Source organism: Ixodes scapularis, unplaced genomic scaffold (genome assembly GCF_016920785.2).
Source record: "Ixodes scapularis isolate PalLabHiFi unplaced genomic scaffold, ASM1692078v2 PGA_scaffold3__209_contigs__length_174095766, whole genome shotgun sequence".
Lineage (NCBI taxonomy): Eukaryota > Metazoa > Arthropoda > Arachnida > Ixodida > Ixodidae > Ixodes > Ixodes scapularis.
In genome coordinates, this window is record NW_024609868.1 from 102,438,397 (window position 1) to 102,458,099 (window position 19,703).

Sequence of the window (19,703 nt, forward strand, 5' to 3'; positions counted from 1 at the left end):
TAGGTCCCAGGAATGATTGGAGGAAAGAAGTCAAACTCGTGAAACACAGAACGTCTTTTTGTGTTTATAACACTCAGACAAGTACACATTTACAACCTTCGTCTCCAGCGCATAGAAAGGTTGTGCGCCGATTTGGCTGCCGATGTACTATTTCCAGGGAAATATTTTACAAAGAGTGTGTACCGAGATTTTCCCAAAAGTTTAGCAGCCTCAAAACACGAACAATACGCGCCTTGCCGTTTCTCCGTTTGATGTAAGCTAGTAAGTGCTGGCACTCCATTTAGTATAAGCCCCTAGTTAGTTAAACACCGGAAACTTCATTCCTTGCAAGTGAACTCTCAACTATTATTAACACTGAAATGGAACGTTCACATGCTTGCGAATTCACGACAAGGACAACACTCACAGAAGACTCTCTGACTGGATGGAGTTGAAGAGAAGGATAGTCAAGTACTGTCGTGACTGTGTCACGTGTCAAACTCTTGGGAGTATTGGAAATATGCAGAGGAGAATATGTGCTTGGAGGCTCGTAAGAACCCAACGTCCAAGTTTTGGAGGCTTATGGTCATTTTCAAACGGACCTTGTAATATTTATACAGGTCCTCAATTCCACTTAGGAGTCGACGTCCACAGGTAATTGAAATCGACTCATAACGATGTCTCTGCAGAATGGAGTATCATAAGAGATACTAAAAGTAAACAGCAAGAATGTATTGATAACTTTTTTTTTTCAAAATATAAACAAATTTTTAATTTTTTGCTTAATTATTATACTTCCGCGTAATTATGTAGGACATCGTAAGCAATTTACTACTTTATACATTGGGTCAGGTAATATTCTTTGTTTCAATAACGACGGCTTTGGCCCCGTTTTCGCTCTCGCAAACATGCATAAGGTTTTGGCGTTGATGTCCGTGATTTTAATTATACTACATGCAAGGTCCCCGTTTGTCTGACTAAGAGATAACCCAAAAATTTTAGTTCAGTTAATTGCTCATAGTTTTACCGCTTTGTTTTGTACTCCTTTTCTATCTTTTCTCCAGCTTGAACTTGTAATGGCGTGGGTGTTTATCTTTTTTGCTCCTTGTCCTCTGATGAAAACAGACTGCGTTTTCACGCACTTCTAATAACTTAACTTGCAATCACAGATGTTATGTTTTACTTTTGTTACATCTAAAGCGAATCAGCGTGGGCTATAAACAAACAGGATGAACCTTTTGAGTGTCGATTCTGATTTACACAATACATTAAAGTTTTTCAAGCTCTACATTCACACAAAGAGAGTTATGCTCAACGTGGATAACATAATTGAGGTCTAATCCTTTAACTGCCTATCCATTTTTTGGTTTACAACTCCAGTTTTAAGCAAGGATAGGGCAATCTCAATCATACAAAAATGTGACATGCAAAATAAATCCCAAGTAACAACCTGATATAAGAAAGCACTCAATTTAGCGTGTTGCCAATTTTAAGTAACGCCGAGACATTTATTGTGCAAATATATTCTGTACGAACATCAAGATTTTTAATATTAATTTAGATAGTCATCCTAGATCACAGAACCACCGTATGCCCGTAAACGTCCTGTCAGCGCTAGCGATCTTAAGAGAAGACAACTACATTCACCCCACCTCCTTTTTTCTGTGTGTTCAGAGATGTTTAGACGTCCGCTGTTTTTTTCTTGTCCATCCTCCCGTTAGGCAGCCCACCGATATAAGATGCATAGTTCATGCGAACCTAGAACGGGGAGAAGAGGACAGGACAACTATTTTTTCGCACAATACACACACTAAAGTTCATGGAGGCACGTTGACAGATCAACAGTAGCCATTTGGAAGTAAACAACATTGATTTTTTCAGAACAAGAGAGCAAAACGTAACAGTAAAATCGCTTTCTTCAGTGTACAGGAGGTAACTATCAGACCGCGTAATAGCAGCGACTTCAACGCAAACGTGGGCTCGCAATGATAAGTAGTTTTCTCTGCAATCACATTACGCAGTACTCAATAACATCTGGTACGCGCGGGTACTTGAAGATTGCATTTGCCAGCATACAGAGTGACTCTGCTGCACGAACGATTAGTCGCAACGCCATACTCTTCGACACGACACGTGTGACCAACTACTGAAAGTTCGTTTCACGCAATTTTTGCCTTTATGATTCTACCGCCAACGTCTAGGTCTCTTCATGACCTCTCAATATACCTCGCGGTACAGAACGACACGTCCTTGCTTGTCCCATCGCGGTCCGCCTTCCTTCGTCAACCAGCCTACAGCTCCCCAACAAGCAATGCTCATCATCCCAGACACATTGTCCAAATGGCCCGGAGAGGCCCTCTCTGAGCTTGAGATTCGTCTACATCTGCTGGTCATTTTTTTTTTAATCTTGACCGAAGTCTGGATGCAGCGCCGATCCAACGACTGCTGTTGCACGCGCGCCCGCCCCACAGGTCAGCCATCGCGGGACAACGCTGAAACCTGAATGTCTGGCGCCATCTATTCGAAGACCTGTCTGGTCTTCGCCTGGATCGCGGCCCGGACTCTGCGCGCATCGCGTGGTCCTCGTCAGACGGGCCTCCTGTGAGTGCCTAGCCTCGGTCTCTGCATCCGTCGACCCACCAGCTGCGCGACAGAGCCCCAGGCGGAACCCGGGAGCTCGGATGTCGGGCCTGTGACTAGGCCGGCGGGGACTTGGCGCCTCCGCCCAGGCGCAGGGGAGGCGCGAGGATGAGGGAGAGCCGCCTGGCGCCTGTCCCGCCCCAGAACAGGCTCTGGGAGCGGGATTGGCGGGCCCTCTGCTATGCGGCAGCCTCTAGGTCCTTCTTGAGGTCGCTGGCGCCGTGGCTTCCGTGACGATCGGAGTAGGGGCGTTGGTCGCTGGTGATGAAGCCCGAGAACAGCTCCATCGGTATAGGGAACACGATGGTCGAATTCTTTTCCGCCGCAATCGACGCCAGGGTCTGTAGGTAGCGCAGCTGGAGCGCTGATGGCGTGTCGGCGATCACTTCGGCGGCTTCCTTGAGCGAGCGTGAAGCCCTCTGCTCGCCCTCGGCGGCTATCACCTGAAACGAGGCAGAAGGTATTCGTTTTCTTTAGATATGGGTGGCTGCCACCTCACGGCTGCTTTCAAACAAGTAATGTGATAAGAACACCAGAGTGAATCTCTGACTAAACATCGGCTGCTTCTCAGGGTGTATGAATATTGCCAGATATTGTTTGTCTTTTATACATCCGGCTTCTTTCAGGGAAAATGGGAATATAATGAAAACCCTAACTGGTATATATAGCTAAGCTTTTTAGCCTTTCTTCTGCTACGAACAATTTGCACTAAAAGCTCCCCTGCTCATCATTAGTAAAATAGCGCAAAACAACAAGGAAGGAAGGACGAGGTAGAAGGAAGGGCGCCCTGCTCTCCTATCAAAACAGCTTTCAGAGCTTTTTCTTTTCTTTTTTTTTTATTAACAGAAGTTTTTTTTTTTTTTTTTTTTTTCCTAGTTTAGATTTTACCACCTCGCTGCGGTCAATTTTTCCCTCGATTGTTGTAACTTGTTGTTCTGAAATATTTTGAAATATAATATGAGTATTCATACTGATCTTATTAAAATGAAACTGTAGTTATATTATTAACGTGGCCACTCAATGACAACAATACGTCTAGTTTGTCGGCATATCCCATTTAGCAAAGTTAGTGCCATGAATTAATTCCATAGTAGTGGATGTCTCAGGGTTTATCTGGAAAGAGTGCCGCGGTGCTAAGATAGATTCCTATTACTAGGGAATCTAGATTTAAAAGAAAAGACTCAGACTATAGAGAGCGCTTGATATTGAATTGCGAACGCCTCCTCTGAAGATGGGCCGCAAGTGCGCTTGCGTTGCATTGTCGCGCGGCGAGGAGAGAAGCGATGAACGCCGTCTCCTTGCAACTCGTATTGGAAACGAAGCGCATAAACCACGTGACCCCGATCGATTAGGCGATATCATTTTCAAACCTAAGCGCATTACGTATTATTTGGCGGCCCCACGTCATTACGTCAAATGCCGTGGCACCGTGTCGCGTCTCTGTGCGTGCGTGCCCTCCGCATTGGCGGCCCCATGCACCACTGTCATGGTTTATAAGGGTTGTGCCCTTTGCACTAAGAGATCTGCATAGGTCTTGCGTTTCATCCGATTCCTTTCCTTACCCCCCCCCACCCCCCCCCCTCCCCCCCACCCCTCCTCGAGGATCGGAGGTCCCGAAGCCAGGCTCTGGGTTGTAGGCCCAGCGTCTGGACAGCACCCGGGCATAATCAGAGCTGGCGAACATGCCCGAAGAGTTATCATGCTAATTAGATCACGCGGGCTCTGTAATATAGAGACCCGTAACAGGCAACAAAACTCCTTCTACGTCCCGGCCTGTCGGTAGTCATCGGCTATGTATAAGTTTTACGAAGGTTTTTTTAGTACTTTGTTTGCTGCCAATAATGGCTCCAAAACGGTCAACGTCCGCCACGTCTGTGACCGATATACGTCAACCAAAAAGCTCGGTTGACTAGACACTTCCTTTCAAGCCGACGCTACGCAATACGGAATTCTGAAAATATTTAGTAATTCCAAGTAAAATAAAGGAAACAATCTAGAATTAAAACAGCAAATCAAGAGGAAATAATTTGGACGTTACCTATTATCTTACCAATCTATTCAAGGTTCGTTTTTTTCAAGGAAACAAAAGTGCATCACTGGTTCAAGCTCTCCTTCCACTGTGATAACAAAGTGGCAATGCAAGTAAAAGTATAATCGATGCAGAGTTAATATCATTAAAAACAATATCAAAACCCTAAATAATAATGGCTCAGACGTTCTACCGTGATATTAATATGAGAGTTACCAACATGTTAAACACTTCAAGTGAAGCAGCTGTGCTGTACAAAATATAGGCCTTTTTTTTTTTTTTACAATGAACGTATTGTTGGTCTTGCGACCCATAACTGCCCAAAAAAACTGGTGCGCGGCGCTCGGCGCGCAAGGTGCGTGGAGCCATCATCGGGCTCGGGAGTCCTACAGTCGTTAGCAGGATGTCGAAGCAAACAGGTGTGTTTTGGTACCTGCCCCGTTGGTCCTGCTTATGGGTGAGCAGTACGCACCGAATCCTTCCTACATTTGGCGCCCAGCGTAAGGCCCACTGCTTTCCTGTGGGTCGAACAGCAGGCTTTTCGTCCGTTTTAGGTGTCTTAGCCGTTTTTATTTTTTGTCGCTTTTGCCGTGCCCGATTGGCCTAAGTGACCGTTCGACCAGACTTCGACCACCAGACGCTATCTTTGTCATGGCTGCTTGGTCATTGTGTATATTGTGCATATTGTAGTATATTACCTGTTCATCGTCTATTATTTCGTGCTTTGTTCTGCTTCGCTTGTCCTGCACTCGCTTTCGCAAAGCGCCGCAGAGGCGCCGCAGACGAAGGTAAGTCCGGAGGGGGACTAACCCGGCTGCCACGGACCTCATGGCTCAGGTGGCCAACCTCTGCAACACAGTAGCGCAACGCCTGGTCCTGGCTGACCACGGTCCTCAAGGGCAGGGACCACGGTCCCAAGTGCCGGACCCGTCCTATAGGGCTTCGACGACCGGAAGTCCTTAGCCGACATCCTGGCCGAGCTGGCGGCCTAAAAGCTCGCCACGGGAGCCTCGGAAGAATACGTCCTCGCACTCACATTTCCCGTTGCTCGCCCGGCTCACAACCCTTATCGTGGCAACTCGGTACGCTGATTTAGCTGTGGTCGCCATTGCCGCATCCGGCGTGATTGCCCCGACCTGCGCCGCAACAGCCCTGCAGCCTCGGGAAACGAGTACGTCCGGAGGGGTTGACCCCTGAACCCCTGCCGGCCGCGAAAAACCCGGCAAAACTTCCTTCAGCATGTCTAATCCAGCCGTACCCTGAGCTTATAGAGCCTCGTATGACAGTTACAGTGCTCAGAATAGCTGTGACAGCGCTCACTGACACCGGTGCGAGTTTGTAACTGATTGGGGACTATCTGACTGAACGCTGCAAAGAGCAGAAAGCTAACCGGAACGAAATTAACGTGCGCCTACAGCTAGCGTTAGGACCAGAAATGCCCGCCATTCAAGCCGGGGAGTTACCGATCGGGTTTAACGAGAAGAAATGCCGTCAGCGTTTTATTTGCTTACCTGGTCTCACAGTACCAATTACTTTGGGGCGAGATTACGTTTACGGGGGAAACCTGGATCTTGACTTTCCGAACGAAGGCTCCCGGCTCGGTAGTGACGCGAAACTCATCCCGTTTACCGGACAAGAGTATTTTATCGTCAGTGTCGATAACGTTGGCGTTAGAACGTCTCCTTTGCGAGTCCCATGTACAGTAAGCGATTCTTTGCAGAAGTTTTCTGCTACGAACCGGCAAAACCGGCGTCTTAAATGGCTTCTGAAGGAGTTTTCTCCGATGCTCACGGAAAGCCCCGGCAGACCCGGCGTCCTTAAATATTCAATCGGCGCCAAGAAAACAAGGCCTCTACACTGCGACCCTCGACCTATCAGCGTACCCAAGCAAGCGCTGCGTGGCAAGGCGCTCCAGGAGACGATTGACAAGGAAGGAATACGTGAGTCGCAGATCCAGTGGCCATTCCCGATCGTCCTTGCCCCCAGAGAGGATAGAACGGCTGGGTTTTGCAATGACTATCGCCACCTGAATGTGGTAACCGTTCGTGGCCGGTACCCGTACCCTTCGATTGAGTTGATCATGTACAGTTTGCAAAACGTAAGCTTTTTCACGGATCTTGACCGCAGTTGAGGTTTCTTCCAGATAAAGGTCGAAACAGTTGACATCAAGGAAACAGCATTCACATGCTACAGAGGATTGTACCAGTTCCTGCGCATGCCTTTTGGCTTGAATAACTCTCCTGTCACATTCCAACGCCTTAAGGACACTGTGCTTCGAGATGCACGGCCCAACTACGCCTTGGCATGCGGTATGCTGGTTTGGCTGTTCATCCAGGCAAAATGAAACTGGAAACATCTAAGATTAACCTGCTCGGATTAGTAATCGACGATAGAAGACTTCGCCCTAACGAGGAAAAGCTGGAGGCCTTAACTGAATTCACTACCCCTCACGAAGCAAAAAGCTTGCAGCGATTTCTGGACATGGTTGGATTTTACCGACTATTTATTCACCCCTGTGCAAATATAACGCTCCCTCTGAACTAAATGGTGCTCAAAGTCGTCAAGTGGCGTTGGACGGAGGAACAGCAAAATGCTTCCATCCAACTCTCCACAGCTATTGCTGAAACAGCATCTTTGAAACTCCTATACCTCACCTGTCCGTCTGTTCTGCAAAGCGATGCGAGCGGATACGGTTTAGGTGCTGTGTTGCTTCAATATTTTGATGGTGCTTTACGCCCCGTAGCCCTTGCTAGCCATAGGTTGACAGCAGCTCAACGGAATTGCAACGTTTGCGAGCTTGAGTGTCTAGCAGTCATAATCGCACTGCAAAAGTTCAATATGTATCTTGATGGCGCGCGTTTTGTGATCCTGTCGCATAAGGCCGCCTTGTCCCGGCTTCAACGGCTGGAGAATCCGGCAGGACGACTGGCACGCTGGGCACTTACGCTTTAAAAATATGTCTACACCGTTGTGCAGAAGCCAGGTTCTCAAAACCAAGTCGCAGACGCTCTGTTGCACGCTCTGCTGGGCGAAGAGCACGTGCATGAGTATGTAAATATCATTGCTGCAATAGATGCTGGTTCATGCTGGGAACATTGATCAGCTGAGATGAACTTCGTACAACACACCAAAACGATGACCTTTATCCCAGGGTCTCGGAGTGGTTGTCTTCTCGTTACCGAAGTGACAACAGAGACGCTGACATGGATTTCGACTCGTACTTGCTGACCCTAGACGGCTCGCTTCTACTGTATATACCTCAGATTGACGACGAAGGGGGTGGCTCCTCAGATACACCCTTTCGAGCCCTTATACTTCGCCGACTTTGCACGTCTTTCATCAAAAACTACCATGACTCTGCCCTGGCTGGTCATAATGGTGGCTGCAAGACTTCTGAAAAGTTAAGCCGCGATGCAACTTAGCAAAGCATTCCTCAGCACGTGCAAAGGCACGCTCGCTCATGCCTGGTTTGTCAGAAAGTCGACCCCGTGCAGGTCAACCCCCTGGTCTCATGCAGCTAGTTGTGAGTAAATCTTAATGGGAATGAGTGGCTGTCGACGTCATGGGCCCCTTCCCACGCAGTCCGTGTGGCAACCAGAACCTGTTGGTTGTCACAGATCACTTTAGTAAGTGTGTGAAGTTAATTGCATTGCGATCACTGATATTCAAGAAGCTCTGGTCTTGCTTGATGGAGACGTTCACACATTTCGGATTTTCAACGAAATTGATTAACGACAACGCTACTTATTTCGCCAGCAGTGTGTTCCGTAACTCATGTGCTGCACTGGGCATACCACACAGGCGGGCGTCTCCCTATAAACCACAAGCAAATATCCCAGAGCAGGTGAACCGGAACCTAACACACCGAACATCACCATGATTGGGACGCAAGGCTCCCAGAGCTTGCGTTCGCAATACGCACACCGTTAATGAGTCTACGGGTTTCACGTCCGCTTGTCTTAATTCGGAAAAGAGCTGACTTTCTCAATGAAAAACGCTTAGATGAACAACAACCCTGGCGCTGCTCGCCTATACGGTCAGTTTGCAGGAAGCCTACGACAGAGACTCGGGGACGTGAATTCTGGAAGAGCTTGGACGTCGCACGGCTGCAGAAGTCTGAGCAGTACAATCGTGGCCACAGGGACGTGCAACTTTTAATTGGAGATCTCGTACTCCGACGGAGGCACCCACTTAGTGACACCTCTAGAGGTTTCACAGCTTTTCCGACGAACAGGTGGGACGGTCTGCATCAAGTACGAGAGAAGGTATACCGCCTCACGTACGGTGAGTGAGGCGAAATAAGTACCGCCTACGGTGAGTTCGGACGACTCGATGGACCCGTTCATGTCATCAACCTCAAACCGTATTACGAATCGGATGACAAACTTGTCTCTCCGGTGGAAAGTGATGCCGATCTGAGTAGCCTAAAACCAGGCTTAATTCTTCAAGGATTCTTTTTGATATCTCTGACGAAAACAAAGACTTAGAATAAGATGCGCATTACAATATCCTTTGGCAAGATGTAGTACTTTGTTGCACCCTATCGAATTTGCGCGTGGCTCTGTGGGGTTAACACTGAAAGTGTACTTGCAAAGTTAATTTGTCTATTGCTGCGCCCAGCGTTACCGAAGCTTTCTTGTAGAAGAAGCTCTCGCAGAAGACAACTGATGATTTTGTTTTCGCTCTTCTAGGCTTTTAGACATGTCCCACAAGTGCCACAACCATCGCCAGAGGGTCTCCCGCCCTCCTCAATGAGTCCCGTGTTTGCGGGGCAACGGCAACGCCGCGGACGGCCGACTACCCTTTACCAGCGCGAACTACGCCGTTGAACGCAAGCACTACCACCAAGAGGGGCCTCGAGGCAACTAGGTCAGCAGCCCCGGCAGCAGCTACAATGATGGTTACGGGGTGCCCACCAACGGACTCCAGGACCGCTACGAAGTTCCACCGGAGCGCGACGTTACCACTACAGCCCCGGAGGCGCCCACTCGTCCTCGGGCAGCGGGCCCTCAACAAGGGACCCTGCTGATAGTGTACGGTCTCAACTCTGACAATACCAAGACCGAAAAGCTCTTCAACCTGCCCTGCCTGTACGGCAAGGTCGTCAAGACCAACTTCCTGAAGAACAAGAAATGATGTGCCTTGGTGCAGATGCCGGAACACCTGACCAAGAACAAAACAGTGTGCCCCCAAAACAACGCACAGTTTTTCGACATCAAAATTCAGCTCGGGTACTAAAACCAGGCGTTCCTGAATGACGTGCAGCTTCCCTTCAAGCTTCCTGACGGCACACCATCATTCAAGGACTTCATGGGCAACTCTAAAAACCGCATCACCAATATAAAGGAAGCTTCAAGAACCGCATCTTGCCACCTTTGCATTGTCAGAACCCCCTCCTCCTTTAGCACCACCAACCAGAGAGGACATCCCCAGGGCCAGAGGACAGAAAATGGGGGTGGTGGTGGGGGGGGGGGGGGGGGGGGGGGCTTTTTGTCGCATAACTGCGCAAAAGAACTGGCGCTCGGCTTCCGTCGCCGAACGAACAAGCGGGTGAGCCATGCTCCGGCTTGCGGGCAGCCGGCAGTCGACGGCCGGCTGCCGAAGTAAAAAATGGAGTGTTTTGGTGTGCGCTACGCACTGATCCCTTCCTAGTTCCTACAGTATCTACAAATAAACCGGAAGAAAACAATTAGCACATTTCATGAATGTTATAGAGCTCACACTTCAGGCAAAATCCTTATGCAGATTTTTCTTGTCACATATGAACAGCTTTCTTTTAACCGAGGAAGACCCTTTTATTACCAATAAAACGTAAGTAAAACAGGCTAACAACCGCGCTTCATTTTTATTTCTGTGATTATTTTACGGGAGATAAAGACGTTGATTACATATTTATCGCGTTCAGCTCTTCCTACATTAGTGCATTCAGTTGGCGCTGTTAGCAGAAATAAGTGAAAGGAATGTCTACTAATCTCTACCGGAACTAAGAGAAAGAAACAAATATTCGAAGTCAGTGAATCGCTTGAAATTTGGTAAGCCTTCATTTTGTATGTTTTCATGATGAGCAGTCACTTGTCGCCTATTTATTTCTGTGATAACACCTACGGCTAGCACACCCTTACCAAACACGAGTTTGCTTATCAGGGCGAGGCCCACCGCAGCTGCTTGTTATTTATTTTCCCTTTCTTTCCGAGAATCTTTAGGGTAATGAATAAACTTTGTCCAATCCACAAACCTCACGAGCCGTTACTATCATGGGCCGCCGTCGGAAAGCAATACAAGACCACACATCACAGGGGATTTCATCTCAGCGCGTCGAATCAGTGGCGACCGGCACGCCTAGAGCCTTTTTTTTTTTTTTGCATTACAATTTCACCCTTCTTTGTGCCTACACGATAGGCGCGGTCCGCCCGAGGGCCCACTCACCTAAGTGCGGCCGTGCACGCTCTTTCGAGTGTCGTACTCGAGATTAAATCCGCGATCCTTGCCTTGCACTCTTAAGTAGGGCGGCGGACACTATCTTGACGTGTTTTTTTTTTTTTTTTTTTTTTAATCTTCGTCCCATTCCTCTGCCAGAGACGACGCTTGAATTATGCATAGCGTTTCAATGTCTGCGTTATCGACTACATTTTACGCATACGCGAACATTGTCGGGGTTCAGTATCGGTTGGAAACATTCTTAAGGTAATTCCGACGCAAAGTGCACGACTACGGTAGTTCTAGAAGTTAGAACGTGTGCAGATATAAAACATGATGTAATGTTTAGAGTGTAGTTGGTTTTGCAAATTTCTTGTGGTATTTTTTATCTGCCTATTATCGAGCGTTCTTAAGCAGCAAGGAAATGCATATACATGACGGAAAGGCGAAACTAGACTACGTCAAGAGAAACATAACTTTTGACTTTTTTATCAGTTGAAGACGGAACGAAAAGGGCTGTTAAACCGACTGCCTGTCTTTCTGAGTATACGAACGAATAGAACTGGAATTAATTATTTTACTCCTGTGTCATTTGCAGGCATCTCCCTCGCAATAAAAGTTTATTTATTTGCATCAAGAAAGGAAATATTTCAACCAATCTTGAATAATGGTACATTACGGGTTAAAACACGTTCCTATACACTATATATATATATATAAATATATATATATATATATATATATATGTGGGTGTATAAACAATCGATTGAAAAATGTGATTGAACTATATGGAAGTTATAACCTAAAGCAGTTCAGCTTCAATGAAGTGATTGCCGCATTACTAAACCGAGAACCTAGTTTATTTATTTGCATCAAGAAAGGAAATATTTCAACCAATCTTGAATAATGGTACATTACGGGTTAAAACACGTTCCTATACACTATATATATAAATATATATATATATATATATATATATATATGTGGGTGTATAAACAATCGATTGAAAAATGTGATTGAACTATATGGAAGTTATAACCTAAAGCAGTTCAGCTTCAATGAAGTGATTGCCGCATTACTAAACCGAGAACCTAAAGACCCTATATCTTTCCAGGATAGTTTTAGTGCGTGTACAGTCGGCCACGAAAGTGTACGGACCATGCGAGCCGTGGTCGAGCTGCATCACTGCGCTACCTCCAGGCGCGGCGCCTGTTGTCGAGACCCGTAATGCGCAGCCCCCATGCGCGTCCTTCGGTACTCGCAGGCATGTCAACTCTCTCGCTTCCCGCCGACGCCTTCCTATTCTCACGAATACGGCGACGGGCGACGCTTTGGCAGTAACTGCTCGTCGCCGTGCCGCAGCTGCGCCTCGGTGGCGAGATGACTGGTAGAAGCTACGATATCAACCCCATCTTGTGCCGTCCGACATGAAATTGTTCCTTTCAGCTCAGCGGTATTGAAAACGGCCATTCTATTATTTTTTTTTCTTCTTTTCTCTCAGAAGTCATTCACGTTATTTCAACATTTTAAAAAAGCGTACAATATATAATAAATAACGTTTTCTGGTTTATTTGTTGTCACTGTCGGGTTGACAGAGCAGCAAACGCGGAGAAAATTAAAAGTTAACGTAGCAGCTTGAGCGAGTTGGTTGCTCATTTTAAAGTGCACTACAGCGCACTACTGCAAAACTACACTCACTCCTTACACACGAAAAAGAAAGGAAAAATTCAGCGTGGTTGCTTTTAATTTTAAAGCGCAGCTCTTAGGCGCCCGTTTCCGGCTTGAGTGGAGCGGCGTCGGCGTCGGCGTGACCGCGCGGTGCATGATGGCTAAATTCCCCGCTAAATTTAGGGGGAAAATTTTCCTGCTAAATCTCGCGGAAAATTTTCCCTGCCATATCTAGCGGAAATATTTGCCTGCTCAATCCTGCGGAAAATTTTCCCCGCTTAGCCTAGCGGAAATTTTCACCTGTAAATTTAGCGGAAAATTGTCAACGCTAAATCTAGTGAAAAGCTTCCCCGCTAAGTCTAGCGGAACATTTTCCCTGCTATATTTAGCGGAAAACTTTCAACGCAAAATCTAGCGAAAATATTCCCGGCTATATCTAGCAAAAAATTTTCCCCGCTAAATATAGCGGGAAATTTTTCCCGTTACATTTAGTGGAAAAAATTCCCCGCTAACGCTAGCGGGAAAAATTCCCCGCTAGATTTAGCGGAAACTTTTCCCCACTAAATTCAGCAGAAAAATTACCCGCTAAATAAAGCGGAAAAATTTCCTAGCCAAATTTAGCGGAAGGTTTTCCCCGAAATGGGAGACGAGCACGACAGGAGGAAAGGCATAGCCCCCTCTCCGCACCTTCACCTCCTCCTCCTCAAGAGCTGCGCTCTAATTCGGCATTACAGCGAGTTGTAAACGGCTTTAATTTTTTTCTTTCTTTTTCGTGTGTAAGGTGTGAGTGTACTTTTGCAGTAGTGCGCTGTAGTATGTGTTAAAATTAAAAAGGCTTCTGAAACAAACAATAAAAGGAAAAAGCAGGATGGCTGTTTTCCTGGCCGCTGACCTGCGAAAAACTATACCATGCCGGAAGGCAGGAGGTAGAGTTGACATCATGGCTTCTGCCACTCATTGTGCCACCCAGATACAGCTGCGGCACGGCTGACAATGGTGGCAATCGAATCTCCGCCCGCCGTCAAATTCGTTACATTGAAGGCTCTCTTATACTCCGACATTGGGAGCAGCGTAGCGCAGCGTAGCGCAGCGTAGCGTAGCGCAGCGTAGCGCCGCGTAGGGCAGCGTAGCGTAGCGTAGGGCAGCGTAGCGCAGAACGTGCGCCTTCCATTCGCCGGCGACCAGGAACTCGAAATCTGCAACCAATCAGCGCCTGTGTGCTCTGTGCTACGCTCAACGCCGGAGTACAAGAGAGCCTTAAGAAAGTTTCGGCCGGAAGTGGAAGAGTTGACATGTCTGCGAGTATTAAAGAGCTCCCATGGGGCACGTACTACGGGTCGCTACCACAGACGCCGCGCCGACAGGTAGTGCGGTAATGCAGCTTAGCCACGGCTCGCGTGGTCCGTAAACTATGATGGCCGACTGTACACTCAGACTTAAGCATATCGTAATTGAATTGTCGTAAACACAATCTATATTAGTAAACCAGACTCATGATATATGTTTGATTCGCAAAGACAGGCAACCTACTTCTAGAGACGTAATACGTGTGCTAAGTGGTAAAAATAAGTTAAAAATCACATGAATTTAGAATTTTAAGCAATGGTGAGATCTCGTTTCATTCCAGTTTGTCTAGTAATATTGTTTATGATATAAGTTTCCCTTTTGCGCCATCACATCAACAGCTCTGTCCAAAAATATTTCTACCCCAATAGCGAGCAAATTATATTTTTCATAATTTTATACCTCGCTTGTTCACAGTTTTGTCGGAAACACTATTTCCATACAAGTACTGGGTTTTTTGTAACTTGACATGGTTTATTCAAAAATATCTACACTGTAAAAAAAAACCGTAAGTTAAGAGCCTTTTTCAAAACTGAAAAGCGCCGTGAGAGGCGCGCACGGACAAAACGCCGTAGAGACGACATGACGGCACGAGTCCGTAAATGTACGGCTTCATTTATTTCTTAGTTCAGGCCTGTGTTCCCTTTTCTTTCAAGTAAAAACACATAACACACGCCACGTTTGCTCTAGAGATAGTTTTCTTGTTGGCAGATGTCTCATGTTACGTGCCATTCGTGCCGATGCTAAAATCTCTTTCGAACGGCGGAGGGAGACCCACCCAAAGGCCGGCGCACTCAGCTCGCGGACGACGACAACCGAGCGAGGAGCGCCGTCCATCACGTGATGTTTACTTCCCGGTCCCTACGCGCGTACGCTTGCTCGCGCGTGAACCACCACGGGCGGGGAGCTCGGCAGCACCCTTCGTCCTCGCGGCGATCATCTTTCACCATTCGACCGGACTAAGAAGGTAAGCTAGCTCATTTTCGCATGCGCCTTGCGAGATAACCGAAGTGCAGAAGGAATCAAAGACGCGTAACTTAACGCAATAGCGCGGGCTGAGTCAGAAAACGCGCCATATTTTTTGCTTTAGCTTCCCGACTCAGTTGCGCGAGGGAAACCTATCCTCGCATCAGACTCGACTCGATGGACATGTGCAGGCACAGGGCTCATCGCCATGAGTGTTCGGTTTGCTCTGGGCTCAGTGGGCTCTCCCGAACTCCTTCTGTTCGTACCTTTTTTGCTTTCGGGCGCCGTCACCCCTTCGCTCTCGGGCGCGGGAAGAACCGGAGAAATCAGATTTTAACATGAAAGACTGAACCGCGCTCATTGAATAATCATAATGAGCGCTGTCGCGTACTGAATTTAAGAGCATGTCGTGTTTTCTCTAGTTTATACACTGATGTTTAGGACAATTGCTGGATCGCGTACCCCCGCTTGATCGCTGCAGCCCGAGTGCGGCCACCGGACGGCAATCTTGCATGTTGAGAAGGCGCGCTTTTGGAGCGTTGCGGAGGCTGGCGACAGCGTGCTGAAGACACGGTTTCTACTCGTTCGTCGTCATTCACCGAAGTTCTTTAAAACTCTATGTAAGACGTGAGACTTGCCGTTGAGAACACGTGTGACAATTTTTACGGAAGCGCAGTGCAGCAGAAAAAAAGCACAACTCGTCGAAAGCAAGTTTCGCCGGTCTCGCGGCATGCTCAAAGCTTCATTGGCACCCCGAAGCACTGCGTCTCTATGCCTTCGCACGCTTGGATGCCGGTCAAGAATCGACACCGTGTGAATGTGTTTTGCGAGTGCAATGTGCCTGTAGCCGTATGTGCCTCTGGAGCAGCGGTTTACTTTACTCTGACGACTGTATTTGTAACGAAGTGGCGACGGAAGAGGGGAGGAAGGTACTTCTTTTTTTTTTTTTTTTGTTAGACGATTCAGAGAATACCGCGCACAACATCTCCTCGTCAGTGATCAGCGGTGTCTCATTATCAACCTACTTAATTTCACTTGACGTTTGAGCACGGCTCGCCTAATTGTGATTGGTCAACAGACTGCACACGACCATATGAACCGCGCTTCAAAGATCTTCATTCTCGCCGTCTTGTATTTTTGCCTTCGAAAACCCTCCTTGCTCTACAGCGTTGCTCTATTTGTGCTGCTATGTGATCTATTAGAGTAGATTTGGAACACAGCCGTGGTTAATAGTGCATAAGAGCAACTGTACAGATTGCTTTCCCCTCTTTATTGATAGCAGCTCGCCTGAACATCTGGATGCTCCAGAACTCTTTAGCCGATATAAGATGCAAAGACATCTATGCACCTTCAAAACTTTTATCGCGGCACCAATTCTTGATCGGTATCCTAGTGTGCGAAGGCACAGAGACTCAGCGCTTCGGCATGCCAAGGAAGCTTTGATCATGCCGCAAGACCATTGAAACTTGCTTTCGACGAGTTGTGCCTTTCTCTTGCGGCACTGCGCTTCCGTAAAAATTCACACATGTTACTCGCTTATATTTGCCAACGTAAAAGCGACTATTAAAATATATGCTCAAGCAAAAAGTGGCCACTTTACGAGAAGACTGTGCAACCCTTAGTTTCCCTTTTGTAGTAGCTTCTCCTTGGCTGGAACGATTATTGATGCCTTGCATGGGAAGGAGAGCGGTGTCAGTCATTGTTTCGGTGGCACCGATTACTTGAGGAACACTCGTATGAATCTTCCTCCCATTATTTTCATTTTAGGGAAAAATGCTTGTTGTGACGTGTGGTTTATTCGCTATGTTTAAATAGTTTTGTTGCTTTGCAGTTGTCAAAGATGGGACTGATTTAGTTATTGCATCAAGCTTTAAAGGCAATGAGGTCATTGCCAAAGTTCTGTGTTTTTGCTTTCTATCCCCTTTTCCAGCAGCAATCTTTTTGCTGTGAATAATTGTGTGTCATAATTGCAGTTATATTAGTTTTTATGACACTGTGAGGAACTGCGGGAATTTCTATAGTGCTTGAATCGCTTTTTACAATGTGATAAACCGGAATCGCCTGCTCCAAAAGCTCAAATGTGGGGGACACGCTACCACAGCCGTGATGAAGCACTCACGCATCTTTTTGCTGCAGATTATACTTCTGAGCATCGCCAGCAATGACGGGGCCCATATGCTGGACGAACCACAGGATGCCACGAAATTGATTGTTCTCGAGCCAACCACGGGAAAACAGTGGTTCCTGGGACCCATCTTGGTAGATTTCAAGTTGGGAGCACTAGGAGCCTGCCAGCACTGGTCTTCAGCTACGATGCCTCTACAGAAGCCGCTATCCCACGCCAGTCATTCGAGGCACGCTACCACAGCCATGAAGGAACGCTCGGACATCTTTTTGCTGCAGGTTCGTTATTTGAATACTTTAACTTGCCGTCGTTCAAGCAACTATTGTCTGCTAGTGGTATCCTGCCCCGGTGCTTGGTTGTGCTGTTTTCGTTGCGTGTGGTCTTGGTTTCGGGACGTCATGTCCTTAAGTTTGCAGTGTGAAATAAATTAAATGAAATATGGGCTACAAAAGCCATGTTTTGGCTGCAGAAGCTGCTACAAGCAGTTCTTTTGTAAGCTTCACCACTGATGATTACATTTTGTCTGTTAACGCATGGAAACATTAGCCACTTGTGCTTTCTTGCCTTTGAGACATGCTCAGATAATTATATGGTTTGAAGTTGAACTGGGGGGGGGGGGGGGGGGGGGGGGGTGCGGGGGCTTCATTGTTTACTTTTAGAATGTAACACTCATCTCCAATGTTCAACTCAAAGAGCTTCCCACAGCGTCCATCTGCATCACACTGGGCAAGCCTTTGTGCATCTTTTGGCGTGCAGGATACAACACTTCTTTATTTCAATTGTAGGCTACTGTATTACCGTAAAATACCAGGCAAGCACCCACTCAAAATTTAGAGATAATCGCGAAGAAATGGGGAATGGGCGCTTGCCTGGTCATCAATTTTACATATAAATGTACTGTGCATATTTTCTCACATCTTAGAAATTTGGATATCGGCGCTTCATGTGGAATGGGCGGATGCATGGTATACTATAGTAGCTAAGAGTTGTACTTGGAGTGTCGTTCGGTACGAGGAAAATAGTTTTTCTTCGTATGTTCACAAATCTAGCGTGCGAAGGCACAGAGACTCGGCATGCCAAGGAAGCTTTGATCATGCCGCTAATCTGTCGAAACTTACTTTCGACGAGTTGTGCCTTTTTCTTGCGGCACTGCGCTTCCCTAAAAATTCACACATGTTCTCATTACCAAGTATCCTGCTTACACAGGGTTTTAAAAAAAATGTTTTTGGCGAATGACGACGAACAAGTAGAAAACACGTCTTCAGCACGCTGCGGCCAGCCTCCGCAACGCTCCAAAAACATGATTTTTCGACGTGCAAGATTGCCGTCTGGTGGCCGCACTCGCGGAGCGGGGATGCGCGATTGAACAATTGTCATAGAGATCAGTGAGTTTATGTGTAAAAAAAAAGTTCTTGTCTATGGCAGTTTGTTTTGAGGTCGGCCAATAATCTCCACTAGAGGGGTGGATGGCGCATTGAGCGAGCAGGTACGAAGCCACCGGAAGTAAGCAGCTTGTCCCAAAAGTGAGAGCTTGACAGGCTTTCCCACTCTTACGAGCGGTGGTCCAAACAGTGTCCAAGGCGCTTGATTTGCTTTTGTTATAACAATAGAGCCTGCTTGTCGCACAATAACTGTTCATGCAGGCCCGAGAAGTCTTCTTGGAAGCCATTTCACGTCTGAAAATTTTGAGATTCTAGTTGATTAAGTGTACACTCCCCAAGTTCAAGTGCCTCATTCTCAAGATTGATTACTAAAAGGGATTATTAAAACCCACGTAAAAATGCAAGAAAGCATGAACCAAAACATTAACTAAATCCACTATAAAACCCAGCAAACACTCGACTTCTGGGACAAGCATCGAACTTCCGATGGCTACACTTGTGCCCGACTCCGAGCTAGGCTAAGCGCCTTCCAGGCCCCTACATTAGAGATCAGTGAGGTAGGCCTACTGCGCGAACGACGGTCGTGCGTGCATTATGTCGGTGGTACCACGAGATGGCACCACCGACGTCATTAGATGCTAGAGAGCCTCAAGTAAGAGTGCATTCAACTTAAACCATGGAGTGCGTTTGCAATTTAATGGCGGCGTTAAAGATGGCGGATTATACAGTTTTCTGCGTGTAAAAAATGCTTAACCTATTGGAACAAAAATGGCGTCTATAGATAAGTGTTATTTTATTCTTTGCGTAAAATTTTCAAGCATCTGTTTATAACCGGATTTACGTTGAAAAACTACCCGTAGCCCCGTAACCAACAGCAAAATTTTGGAATTTAGTGGCGTCCATAAACACATGCCTTGATCTAGCAGTTGAACACACTCTTACTTGAGGCTCTTAATTAGATGCTGGCTGGAAGCAGATGACGACATGCCACCTGCTTTGGCCGCTATGATTCATTAAATACTTTCAGCAGATATTATGTATTACCGTTCGATAATAAATAGGACTGAGGTACACAAACCACTTCCGTCCCACGGTGAGCTTCCATACAAGAAAACAATTTTTTTCTTTCATGAAATTGAGGAACTCCAAGTTA

At 46.8% G+C, this 19,703-nt stretch overlaps 1 protein-coding gene across 2 annotated transcripts in view; it reads right to left on the reverse strand.

Annotated features, from left to right (window-relative positions):
* Positions 1-2,154: 2,154 nt before the first annotated feature.
* Positions 2,155-19,703, reverse strand: part of LOC115309099 (band 7 protein AGAP004871) — a 231,178-nt gene continuing 213,629 nt past the window's right edge. For both annotated transcript variants that reach the window (XM_040216437.3, XM_040216436.2), the window contains one exon: positions 2,155-3,062. In XM_040216437.3, the coding sequence (XP_040072371.1) occupies positions 2,799-3,062 (264 nt within the window). In that variant the 3' untranslated portion in view covers positions 2,155-2,798. The remainder of the gene's footprint in view (positions 3,063-19,703) is intronic.